Source organism: Humulus lupulus, chromosome 7 (genome assembly GCF_963169125.1).
Source record: "Humulus lupulus chromosome 7, drHumLupu1.1, whole genome shotgun sequence".
In the NCBI taxonomy this organism is placed as follows: domain Eukaryota; kingdom Viridiplantae; phylum Streptophyta; class Magnoliopsida; order Rosales; family Cannabaceae; genus Humulus; species Humulus lupulus.
This window is the reverse complement of record NC_084799.1, coordinates 80,843,681-80,868,419: the sequence shown is the minus strand read 5'-3', so window position 1 is coordinate 80,868,419 and position 24,739 is coordinate 80,843,681. Positions and strand designations below refer to the sequence as shown.

The 24,739-nt window shown below is 40.0% G+C and overlaps 1 protein-coding gene and 1 non-coding gene across 2 annotated transcripts; one reads left to right on the top strand and one right to left on the bottom strand.

Moving 5' to 3' along the window:
* Nucleotides 1-13,386: 13,386 nt before the first annotated feature.
* Nucleotides 13,387-14,586, bottom strand: LOC133791902 (uncharacterized). The gene is made up of 3 exons (XM_062229809.1): nt 14,413-14,586; nt 14,137-14,364; nt 13,387-13,428 (listed from the first exon to the last, which is right to left on the bottom strand). Exons 1-3 carry the CDS (start codon nt 14,584-14,586, stop codon nt 13,387-13,389), a joined length of 444 nt encoding a protein of 147 aa, XP_062085793.1.
* Nucleotides 14,587-18,319: 3,733 nt separating this feature from the next.
* Nucleotides 18,320-18,425, top strand: LOC133792882 (small nucleolar RNA R71). The gene has a single exon (XR_009874353.1). It is a non-coding gene; the product is annotated as a small nucleolar RNA R71 (small nucleolar RNA).
* Nucleotides 18,426-24,739: the final 6,314 nt, after the last annotated feature.

The window sequence follows — 24,739 nt, the reverse complement described above, 5'->3', positions numbered from 1 at the left end:
TGGTGTGGCTGGGGGATGTGGCTCAAGGTGCTAGGGCCGCTGCTCTTGGGTGGTTTTGAGCCCGTTTGAGTGTTTTAACCTCAAGAACTTGGTTTTAGGCCTCGGGATTGTTCCTATTACCCGGATTAGTGGGGATTGATGTCCCGGAGGCTAGATCTTGGTTTGGGAACCTTTGTTACTCATTTTATTGATGGTGTCCCATATTTGGTTATGACTAGGTGACCGTTAAAGGACTAAAAGTCAGATCGTTCTCAAGGGTCGTTCTTTTATTCATTCTCGCTCGAATTAGAGGTAAGAAAACTGCACCCCATATGTGACATGCATGATTGTTGTTGAGGCATGTTGGTTGATAAATGTGGACATTGATTGCATATTAAATGCTTAGCAGAGCTTGCTTACTTATGTATGGCACTGATTAGTCAGGGACGGCACTGGTCGCATATTACTGACTTGTGAGTCAGAAACGACATAAGCGTCCTGAATGCAGGGCCGATTAAAGATTAGATCTAATTGATATCAGCGTTGAATGACTCTAGGGCATTAATGCTGGACCGACCCTAAGGTTGATGAAATTTACAAGCGCTTGACTAGTCTAAGCTAGTTACTCAGAGTCAGGGCCTAAGGCCTAGGTGACAGCTTGTCACATGGCTAGGGAGCGGAATCCAACGGCTATGACTCTATGGTCATGCGATAGGTTATATTGGTGACCTGTTCATCGAGCACCTATCTTGATAAGCTAGTGAAATGATCACTTATTTGTAAAGCCCTGGTGACCTTATCGTCACATGGCTAGTGTAACGACCCAAAATAGCTAATAAGGCTTAAGGGCCTTGATTAGCGTGCCAGGAGGGCATGATGGAATTTATGTGTGATTATTTTATGAATTAAATGCATGGTTATGAGTTAAAGCATGTTATATGACTATTTGTTATCTGAGATGCATGACTATGTATATTAGTATGCATGTAGGCCCGGATCGTGTTAGAAGGGCATAATTGTAATTTTGGCCATGTTGGGCATAACGGTATTGATATGTGTTGATTGTTGAGACCCCAGTGGTATGTGGGTGTATCTGTGCTTTGTGACTCGAGGCGATCCCAGTGAGCAGGCTAGCGGAAAGTGATGACGGGAATTTATACCCGGCTCGGGGCGAGCCTGGGGGTATGAACAGGAATTCAGAGAATAGATTGAGATTTATTTTGATGATGGGGGATATTTATTTGGTGGTTTATCGGGTGTTGGAGAGCAACGGGAAAATGCTAGAGACACTTGAGGATTATCGGGAATTGGGTGAATGACTAAAATGGCCCTACTTGAACAAAAGGATTTAGAATTTATAGGGAGGGCGTTTTGGTCATTTGGCTTTTGGAGATAGGTTTTTATAAGGCTTTATAGAGAGTGGGAATGCTGAAAGAAAAGAAAAGAAAGAATAAGGAAAGAAAGAAAAGAGAGAAAAACTGATGGGTTTTGCAAGGGTCGGTTTGTGCATTCTTGCACCATTCCGCTCCATTTTTCTTGGAGCAAAGCTTAGTGGAGAGCAAGGATAGGCTGAGCATCAAGGATCTTGGGTTAGACTTGAAGATTTGGCAAGAACACATCAACTTTTGAGGTATGTTTTAAGAGATTTCAGTTTTAAGGGTTTTGATGGTTTGAGCTGTGTTTTGAGCTGAGTTGATGGGAATTTTAGGGAATTTTTGAGCAAGCTTTGATGATGAACAAGCTGAGGAGGTCTAGGGTTGAATCAAGGTCGAAATTTGCATCAATGGTAAGAATTCTAAGCCTTTAACTTGTTGTTGACTGAATTTCTTAGTTTAGGGTTGTTCATGGTAGATTTTGAGATTTGGGATAGATGTTCTTGGGATTTGAGGATTTGGGATGCTTGGGATGGATGGAGAGTGTTCATAAAGCTTGATTTTGAGTTTGGTAAAGATTTGGGGAAGTTTGGTTTGAGATTGGGTGAAAGAAATCGCAGAAATGCGATTTTGGGATTTCTGGGCTGCAACTAGCGCTACAACGCTAGTCAGTGGGCGCTGTAGCGCTAGTCCCTGTTTCTGGGGGGTGCATTCTGCTTGTAGCGCTACAGCGCCCTCTTTAGAGCGCTGTAGCGCTGCACTGTTCACAGAAGGGAATTTTTGGGTTTTGATGAGGGATTTTGACCTAGGGTTCGGGGCTCGGTTCCGCCACTTTGTTTTGGGGATTTAGGACTTCCCGGGGGCTCGGGATTGGTCCCGAGGCTAGGTATTCGGGCTTAGGCTTCGGTGTTGACTTTGACCTATGTTTGTGCCTAGGTGTGCGCTAAGGCTCGAGTGGGATCGTGCTCAAGGAGTCAGGTGATCTAAGCTATTGAAGGGAAAGGTAAGAAAACTATAACACCCGTAGGATAGGGCGTGGGCCCATAGTGTGATTGCGGGGCACGGCCCTATATTGCATGATGAGATGATTGCCGGGCATGGCCCTATATTGCATTACATGTTAGGGTGTAGACTTACATGTATTGATAATTGTATGATTGTTGTTTGATTTATGCTTTGTATGATTATAATGAAATGAACGGCAAGGGCCGAGTGCGGCGTAGGCCGGGTACGGCAGCGGAGCCGGAAGTAACACCTAGCACATGGGATGCTATGGTCAGGGCAGGGCCCGGGACCCACAGGATATGTGTAAGATCCTGCGGTGAAGACCGAGACCCCAGGCTTCGGTAAGGCTTCGGGGACGGCATGGCCGTGTTTGCTTAGTCTAATGGTTGACTTGTTTATGTGTGGATTATCTGTTATGATAAATTGTATAAATTGCATATGTTATGTTTTGCATGAGTTTTCTTGCTGGGCTTCGGCTCACGGGTGCTCTGTGTTGCAGGTAAGGGCAATGACTGAGTCAACCAACCATGAGTACGGAGAGCGTGAAGCGACGTGTACATGTTTGGCCTGCCCGACTGCTTTGGTTGGGGGTTTATGTGAAAATGGCTGTAATAATCTATGATTTTAGAATTTATCAACTGTAAACTTATTTCAAGATGTAATTAGTTTTCAAACCTTATTTTGGGATCCCAATTGTTTAATACTAGAAGTTTTATTGAGTCAACGCATTTTCAAAGATTACAGCCTTAACTTTCTTTATTAGTCACACTTTTGTTTCAAAACCTCGGTTAGCGAGCTCATTGCACTGTTTTGCCTTAAAACTCACTTAGTAACGGCTCCAAGGAAGTAGGGCGTTACAGCTAGAGGGAACAGAACCCACCTTAGTGACTTTTGCAACTGTCACTCATCTATTTTGGATTGAAAGTCCTGAATGATTATTATGGTCATTGTTGATATTATATTCATGATATATTGTGTTTTCTTGCTGGGACTTGGCTCATGGGTGCTATGTGGTGCAGGTAAAGGGAAAGAAAAGCTCACCCAGCCTAGAGTGGAGAGATTAGGTGGTGCTGTGTACATATGCGGCCGCTTGACCACCACGACCAAGGAGTTCTCAGAGGAACTAAGGAGTTTACCCTATTTTTTCCACTTAGGTCGGCGGGTTTGTAAATTTTGACACGGTAGTGACCATTTTGAGTTGTAAATAACTTGTAAATATTTTTTATGGGCCCATGAACAGTTTTATGTATTAAATAAAATATATCCTTTCTTTTTTATTGGTTTTCCACCTTAGCCTGTTAATAACACTTAGAAACACGTTTTTAATCAAAGGACTCAGGTAGCGAGTTAAATTTCTGGTTCACCATAACTATTATGGGGTAACCAGGGTGTTACAGTTTCCCTTATCATTAGATAAGTGAACAAATCCTAATCCAATAATTTTATGAAGGATTACAATCACTGGATAGGAGTATGATCGATGCAGCCGGTGGGGGTGCACTAGTTGATAAGACTCCTGCTGTAGCCAAGAGCTTGATTTCTTATATGGCTGCCAACTCACAACAGTTTGGCATTCGTCAAGATCCTAATCCACCACCAAAGTCAGTTAATGAGGTAAGAAATTCCAACGAGAACCAGCTTGGTCATCAATTAGCTCAATTAATTGTAGTGGTACAACAACTTGCTTTAGGCCAACAGGTGCGGCCATGTGGAATATGTCAGGTTGTGGGGCATGCTACTGATACTTTCCCTACTTTATTTGAGGGAGAAATGGAGGATGTTAATATTGTAGGTTATTTTTTGGGTCAATTACACCAGATGTACTATGGACCTTTTTCACAAACTTGTAATCCTGGCTGGCGTGATCATCCAAATCTTCGCTATAAGAATCACCAGCAAGCTACTCCACAATCTACACCCACTAGATTGCCTAGTTTTTCTCTTCAACAATGATCTCAATAGAATTATGCACCTAGACCATCGCAAGCACCACAAGTTGCTCAACCACCGAGTGCAAAACCATCCATTAAAGATTTAATCAATGCAATTGCTACAAATACTCTTCAGTTTCAGCAAACTACCTAAGCTTCCATCAAAAGTTTGGAGAATCAGGTGGGACAACTAGCGGCATCATAGAACAAGTTGGAAGCTCATCTTTCTAATAAATTTCCTTCACAACCTAAGAGGAATCCCAAGGAGAATGCTAGTGCAGTAACTTTGGGAAGTGGAAAGCAGTATGATCCACCTAGTCCTCCAATACCTATTAATTTGTCATCCAAGCCACAAGTTGATTGCTTGGTTGAAGAAGATGTGCCTCCAAAGCCAGTTAGTCCTAAACAACCAATCACTAAGCCTAATTTTGTCACTCCACCTCCTTTCCCAAGCATATTGAAGAAGACTAAAAAGGAAGAGGTTGATAAGGAAATTCTTGACACATTGTGAAAGGTGGAGGTGAATAATCCTCTTCTTGATGATATTAAACAAGTGTCGCACTATGCCAAGTTTTTGAAAGAATTGTGCACTGATAAGCATAAGTTTTGTGAGAAATTTGAACTACGCAAGTGCACGCAATCGTAACAAGTAATAAATAAGTAAGTAAAATATCGTTCCCACAAGGACTGTTTGTAGTGACCCAAATTTGCTAATAAGGCTTGGGGCCTTGATTAATGTGCCTGGAGGGAAATAATTGTTATACTGTGATAATATATGTGAATTTAATGAATATGTGGTTAGAATGCATGTTTAGGTGATTAAATATGTGTGTGGGCCCCATTTGGTTGTCAGGGGGCATATTTGTAATTTTAGCCCGTTGAGGGCATAAATGCGATATATGTGATATAATGGTGATATATTTGTGATGCACGTTCTGAGACGGTCCTAAGGAGCTGTTTAGCTAGAAAGTCACAACAGGGTCAAATACCCAGCTCGGGAGGAGCCTAGGGGTATTTTGGGAATATTATTAAGTGATCGGGAATTATTGAGTAGCGGTTAGCAATAGCAATAGTTTAGATATGTCGGGATTAAAATGGGGATTTTTAAGCACATTTGAGGATTTAGCGGGATGTGTTAAAAGACTAAATCGCCCTTGGTGGCATATGAGGACTTGGGATAACTTAAGGGGTAATTGTGTCTTTTGGTATCTGGTTATGTTGAGATAGGGATTGAGAAAATTTTAGAATGGTTTAGAAAAACAAAGGAAAGAAAGAAAAATAGAACTTCTCAGCTCTCTCTCTCTCTCTCCCATGCGATTTTCTTCCTCCTCTCCTTGGTGATTGAGAGCTTGCTGAGCTTTGAGGATTTTGGGCTAGTGAATTGAAGGAATTTGGCTGCTGTGGCTAGGAAAGTTAGCTCAAAGGTGTGCTAAGGTCAAAGGTAAGGAGTTCATCTCTGTTTTCTTTGAGTTTCTAAGCTTGATTTTGAGAGATTGATAATGGAAGCTGAAAGTTGGTTTTTGGCTAGATTCAGTTTGGGAATAAGAGGGATTAGCTTGGAGTTGGATTTGGAGGAGGCTCAGGGACGAATTTCTACTTGAGGTATGGGTTTCATGCATCTCTGTTATGTATGAGTTGCTGTGGTTTAAGTTTCTGGTTTAAGTTTTATAAAGTTTTAAACCAATTTGTGAATCATGGGTTTGATTGTATGTCTAGGCTTGTTATTGATGTTTCTGAGTTGTTAGATGGTTTATATGGGGTTTTGGATTGAATTTGGGACTTAGGTATGCATTGGTATTGATTTGGGAGTGTTTTGGCTTAGGGAAAATGTTTGGAGAAACCCAGATTTTTGGGTTTGCGAAGGGGCGCCGCGACCCTGTTCTTCTGCGCCGCGGCGCTAGGCTGCATCAGGGGAAGGGAGCCACGCTGGGCGCCGCGGCCCTTAAGGGCTAGTGCCGCAGCGCTAGGCCATTTCTGGGTAGGGGAAAATTTCAGTTTTTAGGCTTTTGCCCAGGGGGCTCGGGGGATGCTTCCGCCACTTTGTGTGGGGATCCGGGAGGTCCCGAGGGCTCGGGATTGGTTCCGGGAGATGCTTTTGAATTGGTTAGTAATGGGAGTGCTATTTATGTGTTGTGACTAGGTTCTCGATGAGGCTCAGATTTGAGGACTATGCTCGAGGGTTCAGTGCTCAAGAAGCTTGGGACACAGGTAAGAAAGCTGTTGTACCCATAGAGCAGGGCAAGGCCCCATAGTTGTGTTGCAGGGTACGACCCTATATGATTATGTGTTAGGTATAGCCCATTGATTATGTTAGTATATGTTTAAGTTATGTTTTAATTATGCTGTGTATGCATATATGTGAATGATCGGCAAGGGCCGGAAACGGCGAAGGCCGGGAACGGCTAAGGCCGGGAACGGCAAAGGCCGAGAACAACATAGGGCCAGGAGCAGTGTTTAGCACGCGGAGTGCGGGTTGCCAGGGTAAGACCCTAAAGGATACCTGGGATATCCTTATGGTGTAGACCGCAACTCAGGGCGTGGTAAAGTGCCTGGGACGGCATGGCCGTATGTGTTTATCTTGTTGGCAAATTGGATTACATGCTAAATGGTTCATTTGTGTATGTTATCTATTTATGTGGAGTTTTCTTGCTGGGATTCAGCTTACGGGTGCTCTGTGGTGCAGGTAAGGGCAAGGAGAAAGTCAACCGACCATGAGTATGGAGAGCGTGAAGCGGCGCGTACATGTCTGGTCTGCCTGGCTGCCACGGCCAGGGGTATTTTTGGAAGTTGCTTGTAATGAACCCTATTTTGTCGTATAGACGACTTTAAATATGTTTTGAGTTGTAAATATTTATAAACAGTATTTTGGGATCCCAAATGTTAAAAATTTTATGATTTTCAGTAGATGGAATTATTTTCAAAGTTTATGACTCTGTCTTTGGTTTGATTACACGTTTGCCTTAAAACCTCGATTAGCGAGTTAAAAGCACGTTTTAAACTCACTTAGTAACGACTCTAAGGAAGTAGGGCGTTACACTATTACTAATTACAAAAACTTATTTTTTGATTCTAATTGATTGACAATTAATAGATTCTGAATTTATAAAACTAAAACACTAAAACAATAAAAGAGAACAATAGAGAACTCAAAATTAAATATTAATTCAATGGATTGAGAATTAGGGTCATTAACTCCATCAACTATCCACCTATGCTTTTCTAATGCAAACTTACGAATTCTTATCTCTAGTATGATAACAGATAACAGATTATAATTATAAATTATATTCTTACTAGGACTTATAATTCTCTACAATAAGCAATCTCCTACATCTCTGTGGTAAACTAACATATTGCAGGCATTAAACACATAATCCCTAAGCTACACAGATCATACAAGTACTCTCGTCCAATATAAATCTATGATTATTTGACTATAACATATTTATCATTCACTTCTCAGATCTCAGGTCAAAATAATATAAATCATGCAATTAGTGGCCAGTTAATCACAAGCATTAAACATGTAATGACCTAACTATTTATAAGACCTTGGACCATTACAAGTACTAGACATAGCTACTATTTTGGGAAAGATACATAAGAAATAATATAACTTTATTAAAACTCAAAATATTGTATCAAATACATAATAATAGAAAATATGGCATGGGTACCCATTGTTTAAAAAAAAAACTTAAAACATAACTTTAATTCAGTTGTTAAAAACTAAATGCGGAACTACAAAAGAGACATAATTTAAAAGACTAAAATAAACGTCATCCTCGATCGGCATGCAGTCCACTCATTCCATTCATCCTCAACACACAAGCCAAGCTACCAAGAATCCTTCCGCCTTCCATATTCATTTTCCTGCATCACACTAAAAATAAAGGAATGAGCCTAATGCCTAGGAAGGAAAATCTACTCAAAACATACATCATAAATCATAAGACTATAATATAAACATACACTATAAAACATATGACTATATAAAAAAAACATATATCATAATGGCCATCATTCTTCTTGGGGCTTGCTAGCTAGGCAAATCATATGCCCATAGATTTACGGGGCTTGTTATCTAAAAAAATCATATAAATTAATGGGGCTTGATATCTGAACAAATCATATGCCCAAGGACTGTATTCTTGGGACTTGTTATCTGAACAAGTTATATGCTTGTAATCGAAACAAATCATATACCCAAGAACTAAAAACATATCATACATATACATATCATAACATAAACATATCATAACATAAACATAACATATAAGCACATAAAATCTATCCTATTTTCCTTACCAAACGTCGGGATATTTGAGAACAAGAACGAGATTAGAAAACTCCTATAAATCAACAGTAGAAAAAGATGAGAATCGCTAAGAATAGAGATGAATATGAAAACTAAACCATCAAGATAAAACTTACCAAGAAGGACCTTAAGTTTCAAGAACTTAAATACCTAATCAAGAATCATAAACAAGAGTTAGGATCTGAATAAAAGAAACTAAAGAAAACTAAAGGATTATAAAGAACTGAACTTAAGGAAAAGGAATACCTTGGTTGATCTTATAGATTGATCTAAACCTCAACATCAGAATCATACTATATCTCACTTCCCAAGTGTTTAGAAAGCTTAGAATGTTAAAGCTTTTATCCCAAACCCAAGTGTATCTCTCTATACTAACACTAGAACCTTGGAGGCTCTGATCAAGTACTTGAAGAATGAAGAAAATGGCTGAGCACTAGGTCCTATTTATAGAGTTTGAGGAGTGAAACTATCCTATTAAAAAAAATACTTAAATCCTTAAATAAACATGATAATGACAAGTGTCATACTCTTAGTGGTTCTGGAAGATTCTAGAGTTTATAGAACTTTCTTTTATAATTAAAAAAAAATACTTAATTTAATTCTAACTATAATCCAAATTTAAATTTAAATAAAATAGAATCCTAACTTCTAACTTCTTAAATCTCATAACTCTAAACTCACCTGTATTAAAATCAATATAACTGGAGCTGTAAGATTCCGATTTAGAACATCTTTATACCGTTAGAAAGCTAATTCAATTATCTACAACTTTCTAGAAATACTATTTTTCGAAATTCATAATATAACTGGGTCCAAAATAGATTGGAAGTTACAGTACCATAAAGTTACGAAAAATCTATTTAATTATTTAAATAACAATCTAATCCACAAATATCTTAACTAACCATAAAATAACAAACTCTAATTCCCTAGGCTGATTTCAAATTTACTAAGCCAAAAATCTTATTGGGCTTTTGGGCTTTATGTAGGCTCAATCCATAACACTTTTTTAATAATACCATAATTAATTTATTCTTATGCAATCACCCCCTTTTTCACAAACAAGACTACTAATATCATAAACCTATACTATACTATAATAATCATAACTACTAAAAAAATTAAACCTTATGTTATAATTAATATTCTTAAACTATAGATTAAACTTATAAAATCCATAACTATTGCTACTAGTTTCCAACCAAGTCCCGACTTGAACAAAAATCCACGGAATCTAACATACTACAACTAATACTAACTACTACTACTACTACTGCTGCTGCTGCTGCTGCTATTATCTAGCTAGTTAAGTAAATATTCTGGGACTCTACAAAACACAAGACAAATGATTCACAATATTGATAGGAAAATCCTACAAACTTCATTAGATAATCATAAGGTTTCAAGAGAATCCATTAACACCCTATATAAGAAATTAGTTCATGCTAAACATAGTAAAATCCATTAAACCATATATCAACATCACTACTCCAGACAGTAAAAGTAAAAAATGAAATAGAATGATAGACTAGTTGATCTCCAAGCCTTTGCCTCCTCAGTGTGTTCTTTGAGTCTCCTCGTTAGGGTTCTGCCTTCAGAAATCTTCATAGTGATGATTAAATAGTAATTGGTGCTTTGTAAGTGAAATTCCTCTTTTTTCTCCTGCGTAAAATGCCCTATTCTGCAAATTGACCACCCAGGCCTCTCGGCTCTATAATGAGGCACTGCGGCCCTTGTCCAAAAATTAAAATATGCCTCGTCTCTGACTGATCAAATGTCGCGACTCTAATATGCCTGTGTCACTGCTCAAATTCCCTAACCAATAGCATCGTAGCTCTCAAAGGTAGCGCCGCGACCCTAGATTTCTCAATGATTCAGCCTCTCTATCTAATCGCAGCACCGCGACTCTATGTCCAAGTGTTACGACTCAAATGTCCTTTTTTCAACAAATTCCATCTTCTTGAAGCTAAACATTGTCATTTATCAATTACTTCCCATAAATATGAAATATTATCAAACATAGGCAACAAAACATCATACTGCACAAAAATAACTAAATAAAATAAAAAATTCCATAAAATAACCCTTTAAAATACTATAAAAACTACTCTATCAAACTCCCCCAAACTTAACGTTTACTTGTCCTCGAGTAAAACCTATTGACATTTTCTAAAACAAACTAATCACAGGCATGAATCAAGTTTACCTAACAAGCCTCCACCTCATGAAAACCACGCAATACAAGCTCAGAATTTTCAACTACATTTCATCCAGAATTTCAGTAAAATTAGTTCAATAATCAACCTCAATCTTTGCTACGCAAATCAACCTTAACCAATAAATAACACACAATCACAATACCATATACATGTCAAATATTCTAAATCATTCCATCAAAACCAAGTATTTCACATGCTTGCATAATTCATCAATCTCCCCTAATATGATAACACATGCTCAAAAATCAATAAGACTTTCATGGCTATAATTTAACGGCTAAGGTAAAGGTAAATGAACAAGTCATTTAGGCTCAAATATACCATAAGCATACAAACAAAACAAACTAATATTCCTCAACTTGAAACTCACAAACTATCCCCTAATTTCCAAAAATTTTATACTTTGAGAGAATTCATGCTACTATTTTTTTTTTCTTTCTCTAATGATACTACACTCCCCCAAACTTATTTCCTTGTATATTTTCAATTTGGAGTGTAGTGTAGTTCATTTTCAATATATATATATTCTCTTTTAATTTTCCTTCTATTAATGACACAAATTTCCAAATATAAACTTCATTACAAACCATTTCCCAATCAATTTTCATATGCTCATGGTTTACATCAAAAGGAAAGGTAAATAACAACGTTTCAATTAGTCCCAAAATAAGTGGCAAACAACAAAAAGATTCACATTAAGCTCAAAATTTGGATAACTAGAGATTTAATACATTAAGGTTGGCTTGAAAGGCTCAATCGTTCCAAATAATTGCCTAAATAATCTTCCTAAGCATGTATCATTCCAATTTCAGCTCAATCAACAAACTATGCAAGTTCTAGAATATTTTCAAATTTTGATCCACAAACCCACTTAGCATGCATATATTAAAGGATTGTAAGAAATTTATTAATTAAGGCTTTTATGACAATTAAAACCTAGATCAAAGCTAATCACTAAATTAATTTCATCAAGCACACGAATTCACATAGTTTGTAAAAAAAAAATCACTCACATCACATGGCTCTCATCACATGGTTATAAGTATCATCGGTTTCCAAAAAACTTGATTCATAATTATAAACACTAAAAAAAACTAATACAAAACAAATAAAACTAAAACTAAAACAAAACAAATAAAACTAGAACAAAGCAAAGTAATCCCTCCCCCAAACTTAAATAACACATTGCCCCCAATGTGTTAAAAAGATAAAAGGAAAAGAAAACTTACCCAACCACCACATCAGTATGGTGGAGGAGGTGATGGCTGCTGGTAAGGATGAAACTTCGGAGGATAGTGAAAATAAGGTTGCAGAGCTTCATTCATATTCCAACGATTGACCAAAGCATTCTGTTGATCGACATGTGTATGCTCATATACATTCCTAGCCATCCAATATTATTGCATATGATTATTTTGCTGAATAATATAATTCAACTGAGCATGTGTATAATGGACATGAGGATTAATCGGTCCACCAATTGCCAACATTGGATCCTCATCCACAGCAGCCGCTACATTTTCCTCTGCATCCTCTAGTTCCTTTGGTTGAATAGCCTCAGCACGCCAACGATGACGTGGTCTTTGTTCCTCAGTATCAGACATTGCTATAGGTGCATAATACCCATAAACAACACTTCGAGTAATTATACCTTGCACCTGTCCTTTAACATCAGTTGGATGCACCAGAACCACATAAGTTTCACACAGATCCGTGATAAAGGATCCATGCCCCAATCCACCAGTTTTCGTGGGCCAACAAATAAACCCAATACTATTCCTAAGTTGTTTTCCCACATCAATTTTCATCCCCTTCATGATTGTGTAAACCATAAGCAATCAACCCATAGCAATATTAGAAAAATGTGATGAGGGGATCAACCAATCACTCACAAAATATAAGAACACACGTGCTATTCGGTTGAGTTGACACATATACATGTGCTTGGGCTCATCATGAGTATAAGTAACCCTAGCTCCAGGACAACCAATGAACTCTGCCACCTCCTCATAATTAATTTTAGTGCGTAAGAACGCATTATACTCATCTTGCTCATTCGGGTAAGACTGAAGCTCATAAAAATTGTTAAACGTCCCAACACTAACCGGTACCCGCTTCCCCCTCACAAAACATGTATTATTCTCTTGCTCAGGCCAGTTCACATAAAACTCATACACCAGAGAAACGTTTGGTTTAGGAATGCTCTCAACATTGACCAATGACTGCCAACCTCTATATTGAAGTATAACCCAAATAGGCTCATAAGTCAGGTCATCAAAAGGAAAATTATGATAATCCATTCCTCTCTCTGGAACTAAACTCTGACTTCCTAATCGCTCATGTCTATCTTGAGATTCTTTGCTTACAAACCGATCAAAAGAAACTAGCCCCCTTGAAGACGGCGCTCCATGACTCGATCTCTTAGGTCCCATTACACTTCTTAACACTTAAATTCTACAAAAATTTTGCTAGCACCTCCCCTGGTTTTTTCCACTTCCCCAAATCAACAGAACACCACAAATCTCATAAATAAGCTTCTCAAACCAACACTCAATACCCAACTAGACAATAGAGCTCTTAACCACCCAATTCACAATAATATACTGCCAAATACACCAAAATATTTAGAGATTAAGAGAGAAATATTTACCCACAATGAAAAATTGATGAAAGATATTCTGAATTCCTCAAGCTTTCCACGGATTGCACAATCTCCCCCAAAATTCGAATTTAGGGTTTATGAATGGCAAGAATGTAATTTATAGGTGATTTAATCTAAAGTAATGGTGGAAAAGTATTTGAATAAAGGTTATAGGAAGATTATTAGAGGTTTTATGGAGATATTTGATCGGTTGGCCTAAAGCAATGGTGTATTGTAGGTAAGAAGTTCGAAATGTGTAGAAAGAAAATGATGAAGTGAAGGGAAAACACAAAAAATAGGGGTTATAGCAATTTCGCGAATAAGCGTCACAACACATTAGGTGTAGCACTGCAACCCATGTCAAATTCTGGGTTGAATTCTGGGGATGCGCACCGCGACTCAATGTTAGGGCACAGCGGCGCCTGGGCACTCACGAAATTTCTGAGCTCTCTGTCCATGCATGCGCCGCGGCTTAAACGAGTTCCTGCAGAAAAACTTCATTTTGTTAATAGTTTTATAGTTTTCACAAATTACACAACTCATATGTACAATTTAAAGTCTAAAGGTCCAAAATTCTGAAGAAAAACTAATTCAAAATAAAAATTTAACACCAAACCAAAAACAACAAAAATACTTGTCCAATTAAAAGAATTAAAATACTAAAAAGAACTTGGGATGTCTCCCAAATAGCGTTGTCGTTAACGTCAATTAGTCGGACGCTTGCTTCTTCTTCACAAAGGTTGTAGTGGATGATGGTCTTGACTATATCAATAGGACCACCCAAATATGGCTTTACTCTTTGCCCATTCACCTTAAACATCTCTCGATCCTTTCCTTGCAACTCCACTGCCCCATAAGGAAATACTTTAACCACCGTAAATGGCCTTGGCCATCTTAACTTCAATTTTCCTAGAAACAACTTCTATCTAGAATTGAACAACAACACCTGTTGCCCAGGTTGAAGCTCCTTGCGAACAAGATTTTTATCATGACAAGCTTTAGTACGCTCTTTATAGATCTTGGCGTTCTCATAGGCCTCATTACGAAACTCATCCATCTCATTCAACTCCAAAGACCTATGATATCTTGTTGTTGTGGCATCCATATTCAACTCCCTCATTGCCTAGTAAGCTTTATGTTTCATCTCCACCGGCAAATGACATGCTTTGCCAAAAACTAACCGGTAGGGTGACATGCCAATAAAAGTCTTGTATGCAGTCATGTATGCCCATAATGCATCATCGAGCTTCTTAGACCAATCTCTTCTTGATCTATTGATTGTCTTCTCAAGGATAATTTTGACTTCTCTATTTGACAATTCTACTTGACCATTAATTTGGGGATGGTATGGCAGAGCTGTTCTATGATGAACACCATGACGAGCCAGCAAGGCATCCATCATCTTGTTACAAAAATGGCTACCTTTGTCACTTATAAAAGCCCTAGGCGTGCCAAAAATAGTGAAAATGTTCTTATGCAAGAATTTAAGTACCGCCTTTCTATGATTTGCAGGTGTTGTTGCTGCTTCCACCCATTTAGATACATAATCCACCGCTAGGAAGATATACTTGTTATTGTAAGATGATGGAAAGGGACCCATAAAATCTATACCCCATACATCAAATAATTCCACCTCAAGAATCCCAAGTAAGGGCATCTCATCTTTCCTTGAAATATTGTCAAGTCGTTGACATCAATCACAAGCTTTTACAAATGTATTCACATCTTTCCACAACATAGGCCAATAAAAACCACATTGTAATACCTTTGCAGCTGTCCTTGTTGCTCTGAAAGACCACCGCAATGAAAAGTATGACAATGAGTCAAAATTGACACCATCTCATCTTCAGGCACACATCGATGAATAATCTCATATGCGCAATGCTTGTATAAGATGGGCTCCTCCCAATAATAACACTTTACCTCCGAATAAAACTTTTTTATTTGTTGTCTAGACATCTTTGGAGGCACTATATTGGCAACCAAGAAATTAACATAGTCAGCGAACCACGGTACCTCCTTATTCTCCTATACTTTAAATAACTGCTCATCCGGAAAAGCATCATTAATCTGCACCTCTTTCTTACTTTGAGTTTCTTTAAGTTCTATTCTAGACAAATGATTAGCCACCAAATTTTCAATTCCTTTCTTATCCCTAATCTCTATGTCAAATTATTGTATCAATAGAACCCAACGAATGAGACGAGGCTTTGCATCTATCTTAGTCATAAGATATTTAATGGTGGAATGATTAGTGTATACTATTACCTTATTCCCAATGAGATATGGCCTAAACTTATCAAAAGCGAACACAATGACCAAAAACTCCTTTCCTGTAGTAGCATAATTAACATGAGCATCATTAAACGTACGACTTGCATAATAATTTTTTCTAAACAGCTTGTCAAATCATTGCCCCAACACTGCTCCTATTGCATAGTCACTTGCATCACACATTAAATCAAATGACAATTCCCAATTAGATGCAACGACTATTGGTGCAGAAGTCACTTTCTCTTTAAGTACCTTGAAAGCATGGTGACACTTCTCATCAAATTTGAAAGGTACTCCATTTATTAACAATGTAGATAGGGGTTTTGAAATCTTAGAAAAATATTTAACGAATCTTCTATAAAACCTTGCATGACCAAGAAAACTTCTTACTCCTTTAACTGAGACTGAAGGTGGTAAATTCTCTATTGTTGATATCTTACCCCGATCTACCTCAATTCCCTTACTTGAGATCTTATGCCCTAAAACAATTCCTTCATTTACCATAAAGTGTCACTTCTCCTAATTCAAGACTAAGTGTGATTCCTCACATCTCTTCCGAACTAGCTCCAACTTAGCCAAACATTTATCAAAAGAAGAACCATAAACAGAAAAATAATCCACAAATATCTCAATACCCTTTTCTACCATGTTAAAAAATATAGCCATCATACATCTTTGGAATGTTGCAGGTGCATTACAAAGTCCAAATGACATTATTCTAAACGCAAAAGTACCATACAGGCATGTAAACATGGTTTTCTCTTGATCCTTAGGTGCAATGGCAATTTGATGGTATCCTGAATACCCATCCAAGAAACAATAATAACTATGGCCCGCCAACCTATCCAACATTTGATTAATGCAAGGCAAGGGAAAGTGATTTTTTCTAGTGGCCTTATTCAATTTACGGTAATTTATACATATTCTCCAACCTGTCACAGTATGAGTTGGAATCAATTCATTATTCTCATTCTTAACCATCGTCATTCATCCTTTCTTTGGAACTACTTGCACTAGACCACCCATGCACTATATGAAATTGGGTAAATTACTCTAGCATCTAACTACTTAAGAACTTCTTTTCTTACCACTTTCATCATTGTTAAATTTAATCTTCTCTAAGCATCAATTGTCGTTTTAGCATCATCTTCCATCAAAATTCTATGCATCATAGTTGATGGGATTATTCCCCCTATGTCAGCTAGAGTCCATCCAATAGAAGTTTTATGAACTCTTAAAACTCTTAATAACTTTCCTACCTCAACCTCAGTAAGAGATGTAGATACTATAACTGGAAGAGTTTCCTTTGCTCCAAGATATGGATAGCGTAAATGCTCTGGCAAATCCTTTAATTCTAGAACAGGAGGGTTCTCAATGGACAATAATGGTCTTTCAGGCCCTTGACCAAGTTCTTCAAACCTCTTTTCTCTCAACGATCCATACAATTGTATCCAATTCAAATAACTCAATACCTCCTCGCAATCCTCTTCATCTATGTCATCAATTGTAAGACTTAGCTTAAGTGGATCTTCTACTAGCTTCTAATTTGCTATTGTTCCATCTATCACATCCACAAAATGGCAACTATCACTCACCCTAGGGTAGGCCACGACCTTGAATACATCGAATACTACTTCATCAACTTGCAAGTATGTTAATGTGTAGCTTCTTGAACACCTTTAAAAACTTCGCAAACAGTTTATCTAAATTCTCCTTACAGAATCTTTATATGATACTCAATGCACAATGCTCACTGGTGGTAGCACTTCTTTCTCTGCTAAGCCTTTAGTAACCTTCTCTTCACTAGAATCATTCTTTGCCATGCCTTGATCCTTTTTCTCCTGACTTATCTCCCCTAACTGGGTTCCCTTTGGCTCTTCGTACTGTGTTCCACTTCTCAAGGTGATGGCTTGGAACTATTCTTTAGGATTCACCTCAGTAGTGCTAGGCAAATTTCCTTGAGCTCTATTCGTCACCAGATTGGCCAACTGCCCTATTTGTGTCTCCAAATTCCTTATAAATGCCCTTTTCTCTTTCATGAATTGGTTCAATGCATCAGGTTGTGGTTCAGGTTGTTTTGTGGGCATTGGCTGTTGTGGAGGTCTATTTTGTGGTTGATAAAAGCCTGGTGGACCACCCAACCTTGGTTATATGACATGGAATAAGGGTTATTGTTTTGTCTTTGGTAATTTCCTATAGCTTTCACTTCTTCCATGGGCATGTTATTCATATATAGGGCAGGGCACTGATTCAGTTGATGACCGCTACCACCTGCCTCACATAAATTCTGTACTTGCTGGACTTGGGATGGAAGATTGGTCTGTTGTAATTTTTTTGTTAATGCTGTCACTTGTGCTGTAAGCATGGAAATATCATCGAGTTCAATCATACCAGCCACCTTCTTTGGCTGTCCCCTTTTAGTTGGCTTCTGGTAGTTATTCATTTCCATCTCCTCTGGCAATTCATACATTTCTTTAGCACTTTTGCTTATGAACGCACCTCATGCTGCAACATCTATTATGGTACGAGTAGTACCATTCAACCCATTATAAAAGTTATGGACTAGCATCCATTTCTCTATACCATGATGTGGGAACTTTCTTAACAACTCTTTAAATCTTCCCATGCATCATACAATGATTCCCCTTCCATTCGATAGAAATTATTAATTTCCTCTCTCAACTTTGCAACTTTTACTGGAGGGAAAAACTTTGCTAATAACTTCTGAGCTAACTCCTCCCATGTTATGATAGAATTAGCTTGCATGAAAATTAGCCAAATCTTCACTCGGTCTCGTAGAGAAAATGGGAATAATATAAGTCTAATTGCATCGTCACTCACCCCATTCATCTTAAACGTTGCACATAGCTCCAGGAAATTGGCTATGTGCAAACTAGGATCTTCCGTAGGCAACCCCCCCAAACTGAATAGTAGACTGCACCATTTGTAATATTGCTGGCTGAATCTTAAAATTATTTGCAGGAATAGTGGGGTGTCTGATACATGAATGCACTCCTGTGACAGTAAGAAGTACATAGTCTCTAAGCGTCCTTGGTCCTTGTTCCACTGGGTCCTCTGCAATATTTTGGATATTATTAACATTAGCAGCATTGTTTGCTGCATTTCCTTGATTCTAAGCCATGGAAAAATCTAGCCTTTTCTTTATCTTTTGGTTTTGTCTATACGTTCTTTCAATTTCAAGATCTACCAGTATGAGTTTATTTTGTCTACTTCATCGCATATACCAATAATTCTTGAAACACAATACAACCACAAATCGAATGAGTACTAGAAATAAAAATAAATTTAGAATTGAAATAAACTATATTGATATTAATAATACAGTCCCTGACAAAGACGCCAAAAACTTGTTGTGAGAAATTTGAAGTATGCAAGTGCACGCAATCATAACAAGTAATAAATTAGTAAGCAAAGTATCATTCCCACAATGGTTATTACTAATTACCAAAACTTAATTTTTGATTTTAATAGATTCTAAATTTATAAAACTAAAACACTAAAACAATAAAATAGAACAATGGAGAACTCAAATATTCATTCAATGGATTGAGAATTAGGGTTATTAACTTCATCATCTATCCACCTATACTTTTCTAATGCGAACTTACGAATTCTTATCTCTAGTGTGATAACAAATTACAATTATATTCTTACTAGGACTTGTAATTCTCTACAATAAGCAATCTCCTACATCTCTGTGGTAAACTAACATATTGCAGGCATTAAACACGTAATCCCTAAGCTACACACATCATACATGTACTCTCTCGTCCAATATAAATCTATGATTATTTGACTATAGCATAGTTATCCTTCATGTCTCAGATCTCAGGTAAAAATCATATAAATCATGCAATTAATGGCCAATTAATCACAAACATTAAGCACAAGACAAATAATTCACAATATTGATAGGAAAATCCTAAAAACTTCATTAGATAATCATAAGGTTTCAAAAGAATCCATTAACACCCTAAATAAGAAATTAGTTCATGCTAAACATAGTAAAATCCATTAAACCAAATGTCAACATCACTACTCAAGACATTAAAAGTAAACAATGAAATAGAATGATAGAGTAGTTGATCTCCAAGCCTTTGCCACCTCAGTGTGTTCTTTGAGTCTCCTCCTTAGGGATCTCCAAGATTTATAGGAACATTCGAGGAATTAGCGGGATGTGACAAATGACGGGATTGCCCTTTGTGGCATTAAAGGATTGAGGGCATTTTGGTCATTAGACATTTTGGCGGAGTTGTGGATAGACTTAGTTTGGCTAGGAACACTAGAACTAACCAGAAAAAAAAAAAAACTCTCTCTATCTCCCTTGCTCTCTCTCTCTCGGCTCCCTCTCCTTCTCCTGAAGACTTAGGCAATTTTTGAGAATTCTGGTGGTGAGGCTTTAAATTTGAAGCTGTAAACTTGGGGAAAACAAACTAAGGGTGTTGGAAACCTAGTCTAAGCTCAGAATCTCCACTGAGGTAAGATTCAAAGCAAGTCTTGTTGCTTTTACTTTAAGTGTCTTAAGGTTTTGAATTTAAGTGTTTAAGCTTAGGTTGTGGTGAGGTTTTTGTTGAGATTTTTGGTGCTTGTATCAGTTCTGTTGTTTGGATATGAATTCTAGGATTAAGGTGCGAGATTGGTGAGTGTTGACGGTGAAATTTCGTCAACGAAATTAGATCGGAAAACTCAAAGGTAAGTTAGATGATATTTATATAAGAACTTAGAATAAACTTTAAGGAAAAGTAAACACAGATAAAAAATGGAGCAAGCTTTTGTATATTTCTCAATAGCCTTTGCATACAATGAATTTTCCAACCCCCTTTCAGGTGGTCTTAGAGTTCCTTTTATAATAGGCTCTAATGGCCTTAGGTACATGATGATCCAGGGGACCAAGTGGTACATACGTACTGTATTAGAGGAATGGTTTCAGAGGTAGTGGTTGTACATCCCGTACAGGAGCAGGTGTCAGGGGGATGTCTCCACTACTTGTCTGTACCCCTGCCTGAGGCGTGGTGGCAGGTGTATTGGCGCAGGAGGTAGTGGTGTCGGTTCTGACCTATGGCCGTAGACGTACGGACCATGATCCTTACCCCAGCAATCTCACTGGCACTGGTATCCGTACTTAGTACTTGGTCGTACAAATATGTCTCATTCGACTCGTACCGAATCTCCTAAGCATAGGGACTTCGAGGTATGAAAAAGGGGATCCTTGGTGCCCGTACTGGCCGTGGCGTTGAGTAGGGGTTTTGGGCCCATACGCGTCAAGTCACGGGGTGTCGGCCTCCTGAGAAGATGGTGGGCTGATGGACCTCCCAGGGCGTGCGCGCGTGGGACCTCGCGCGGCCTCGCGCATGGGGTGCCATAGACGGCCTCGTAGCCTTCCTTGGCTCCGCGCATGGGCATGGTGGGAGTGGCCCAAGGGCCTCGCGGATCGGTGGTCTCGCGAGGCGGGAGGGCCTCGCAGATCGGTGGCCTCGCGAGACGGGAAGGCTTCGCGGAATGGTGGCCTCGCGAGACGGGATGGCCTCGCGGATCGGTGGCCTCGTGAGGCGGGAGGGCCTCGCAGATCGGTGGCCTCGCGAGACGGGAAGGCTTCGCGGAATGGTGGCCTCGCGAGACGGGATGGCCTCGCGGATCGATGGCCTCACGGGACGGGATGGCCTCGCGGATCGTTGGCCTCGCGGATCGGTGGCCTCGCGAGACGGGAGGGCCTCGCAGATCGGTGGCCTCGCGAGACGGGAAGGCCTCGCGGAATGGGACTGCCCTCGCCCATATGACGGCCTCGCCTGTTTGATGGCCTCGCGGAATGGTGGCCTCGCGAGAAGGGACGGCCTCGCCCATTTGATGGCCTCGCGGAAGGGTGGCCTTGGGGCTCTGCTTCGGCCTTATATTTTCTCTTGATGAGATTATGAGCATCAATAGGGGCCTAAGCATACACTTTGAGTCTTTTATGGGCATGGAATATTGAGCATTCACAAAGGCCACACTTCATGGCTCACTAAGTGATGCTTCCCTTGGGACAATCTCTCAGTTTCACAAGACTTATAGGTGTGAGCCCGATAATGTGACTAAGTGACCTCTAGCCTTGTATTTTCACCATGTACTAGGGATTTTTTTCTTGGTGGATTTTTGGCATCCACACTTGCCCCCCAGTCTAGAGGGAGGCCTTTAGGCGTTCTTGTAGACTCTTCCGTTCCTTTTTATTATTCTCTTATTCTTCTTCTCCTTTTTTTTTTTTTTTTTATATTTATCATGTTCGAGGTCCTTTGGAACCCATGCGAAAGGGGGTTCGATAGGTCCTTCTATGGTGCGCCTTGATTGCACCTATAAGGATATATTGACCCCTTGGGTTCTAGTTATCCTTTTATATATCTTCGCGCGCGCTTATTATATCTTGCGAGAAGCGTCCTTCTCGTCATTAGGCATAGTACTATTTTTGCAAGCGTCTTCTTTGAGACCCTTTTTGCAAGCGTCTTCTTTGAGACCCTTTTCGGAAGCGTCTACTTTGAGACCCTTTTGGATAGCATCTACTTTTGAGACCCCTTTTGGAGGCGTCTACTTTGGAGACCCTCTTTGGAGGTGTCTACTTTGGAGACCCTTTTTGGAGGTGTCTACTTTGGAGACCCCTTTTGGTGGCGTCTACTTTGGAGACCCTTTTCGGAGACGTCTATTTTGGATATGATTTCCCCTCGGATGGGGACTTTCATGGCTAGAGGGTCTTCGTTCGATCTCGAACATGGTTAGCAACCCCTCTAGCGCGATGCCCCCCTTCTATATGGAATCCTCAGACATAGTGGTAGTATGGCCACTGGAGGAAGGTTCGCTTTCTTCGACATGGAAGTTTCTATGGCCCTCTTCCACACGTATGTACTTCTGTGCTCTCTCGAAAAAGTCGTCCAGATTCGAAACTTCTCTTTTGAGCATGTTACTCCATAACTTGCTTCCTGGACGAACTCCGGCTGTAATAGCCATATTGAGCTCCACTTTGGTTAAATCTCCCACCTTTGTTGCTTCTATACTGAACCTATGGATGTAGTCCTTCAAACTTTCATTCTCGCCTTGTTTGATGTTAGCGAGGCTGGTAATCGGCATGATGTAGTTACATGCTGTATGGTGTTGCTGAAGAAATTCATTAGAGAGTTGTTGCCATGACTTGATTGTTCCTGGTCTTAACCTCCTGAACCACTTGTACGCCACTCCTTTAAGAGTAACAACGAAGCAATGACACTTTGCTCTGCTGTTGACCCCTCTTAACCTCATCAAGTTATTGAAGGAGTCTAAGTGATACTTTGGGTCTGTAGTACCCTCGTACGGAGTCATGCGAGGCTCTCTGAAGCCAATGGGCATTTGTTCAGCCTGAATCTCCCTTGTGAAGGGTGAATCACGGTTGAATTCTCCGTCATCCATGCGCCCCCCAAGTGCTGTGGTGATCTTGCCCCGAGGGCTTCGCGTTTTGGTGCCTAGCCCCCTCCACTTTTTGCATAAGGAGTCTTGCGGGGTCTCGGGCTGATCCCTTGCCTTAGTTGTGTCCCTCGGTGGAACCGCGGGGGGTACGTCTCTTACTTCTGACCTCTCCCCATGGAGCTCTTTTCTTAGGCCAGGGGGTGCCTCTTTTGAGGGGACTTCGACCTCGTTCTTACGACCATCACCTTCCCCCCGCCTTTGCTCCTGGGGACCTTTTGTTGGCCTAGGTCCCCCTTGATACTTTGTCTGGGGGGTTTTACTGGCGGAAAGTTAGGTTCCCCCATCATCTACAGGGACAGTGCTTTCCCCTTTTTCCCGCTCCTTCCCTTTACGCACAGGAGGGGGTGTGCTTGACTTTCCTCGCAGTAGGTCGTTTAAAACCTCTTGAATGTTCTCTATCTGGGTTTCCAACCTTCGAGTCTTTTTATGTAACTCTTGAATCTCATCCCTGTAGAGGCGAGTCCTTGAGCTTGAACTTACCGAGCGTACCCCGGGACTCTTGTTTGGCCCGTGCGCTGATGGACCTGGGTCTTGGTGGCCTGAGCGTGGTGCTACCGGGGGCTGGTGAGGTGAATGCACTGGCGGCTCCAAATGACCTCCGTCGGGCCGGATGGTCGGGGATGATGCTTCCTTCTCCTCCCTTGGGGGAAGAGACTCCTCCGGTCTGCCTCCATGTTTGGGCGGAGGGGGGTCTTTCTGGGCAGCCCTCCGCCCCACTTCATCCCGGAGAACCTCATCATCTTGTAGTTGCCATAGGTGTTTTGAACGTCTTAGCATCTTTCTTTGCTGGAAATAATGGAAGAACGCTGGCTTGATGCTTGTTCTTCCCACAGACGGCGCCAAACTGTTGACGGTGAAATTTCGTCAACGAAATTAGATCGGAAAACTCAAAGGTAAGTTAGATGATATTTATATAAGAACTTAGAATAAACTTTAAGGAAAAGTAAACACAGATAAAAAATGGAGCAAGCTTTTGTATATTTCTCAATAGCCTTTGCATACAATGAATTTTCCAACCCCCTTTCAGGTGGTCTTAGAGTTCCTTTTATAATAGGCTCTAATGGCCTTAGGTACATGATGATCCAGGGGACCAAGTGGTACATACGTACTGTATTAGAGGAATGGTTTCAGAGGTAGTGGTTGTACATCCCGTACAGGAGCAGGTGTCAGGGGGATGTCTCCACTACTTGTCTGTACCCCTGCCTGAGGCGTGGTGGCAGGTGTATTGGCGCAGGAGGTAGTGGTGTCGGTTCTGACCTATGGCCGTAGACGTACGGACCATGATCCTTACCCCAGCAATCTCACTGGCACTGGTATCCGTACTTAGTACTTGGTCGTACAAATATGTCTCATTCGACTCGTACCGAATCTCCTAAGCATAGGGACTTCGAGGTATGAAAAAGGGGATCCTTGGTGCCCGTACTGGCCGTGGCGTTGAGTAGGGGTTTTGGGCCCATACGCGTCAAGTCACGGGGTGTCGGCCTCCTGAGAAGATGGTGGGCTGATGGACCTCA

Excerpts from the sequence above, each read along its gene's own strand:
- LOC133791902 (XM_062229809.1), bottom strand. The coding sequence starts at position 14,586 with ATGAGGGAGTTGAATATGGATGCCACAACAACAAGATATCATAGGTCT. Across the intron at positions 14,365-14,412 it reads AGCTTCAACCTGGGCAACAG|TTAAGATGGCCAAGGCCATT; the intron begins GTGTTGTTGTTC and ends GGAAAATTGAAG. Across the intron at positions 13,429-14,136 it reads CTATTTGGGAGACATCCCAA|TATATTATTGTGAATTGGGT; the intron begins GTTCTTTTTAGT and ends TGTATTTGGCAG.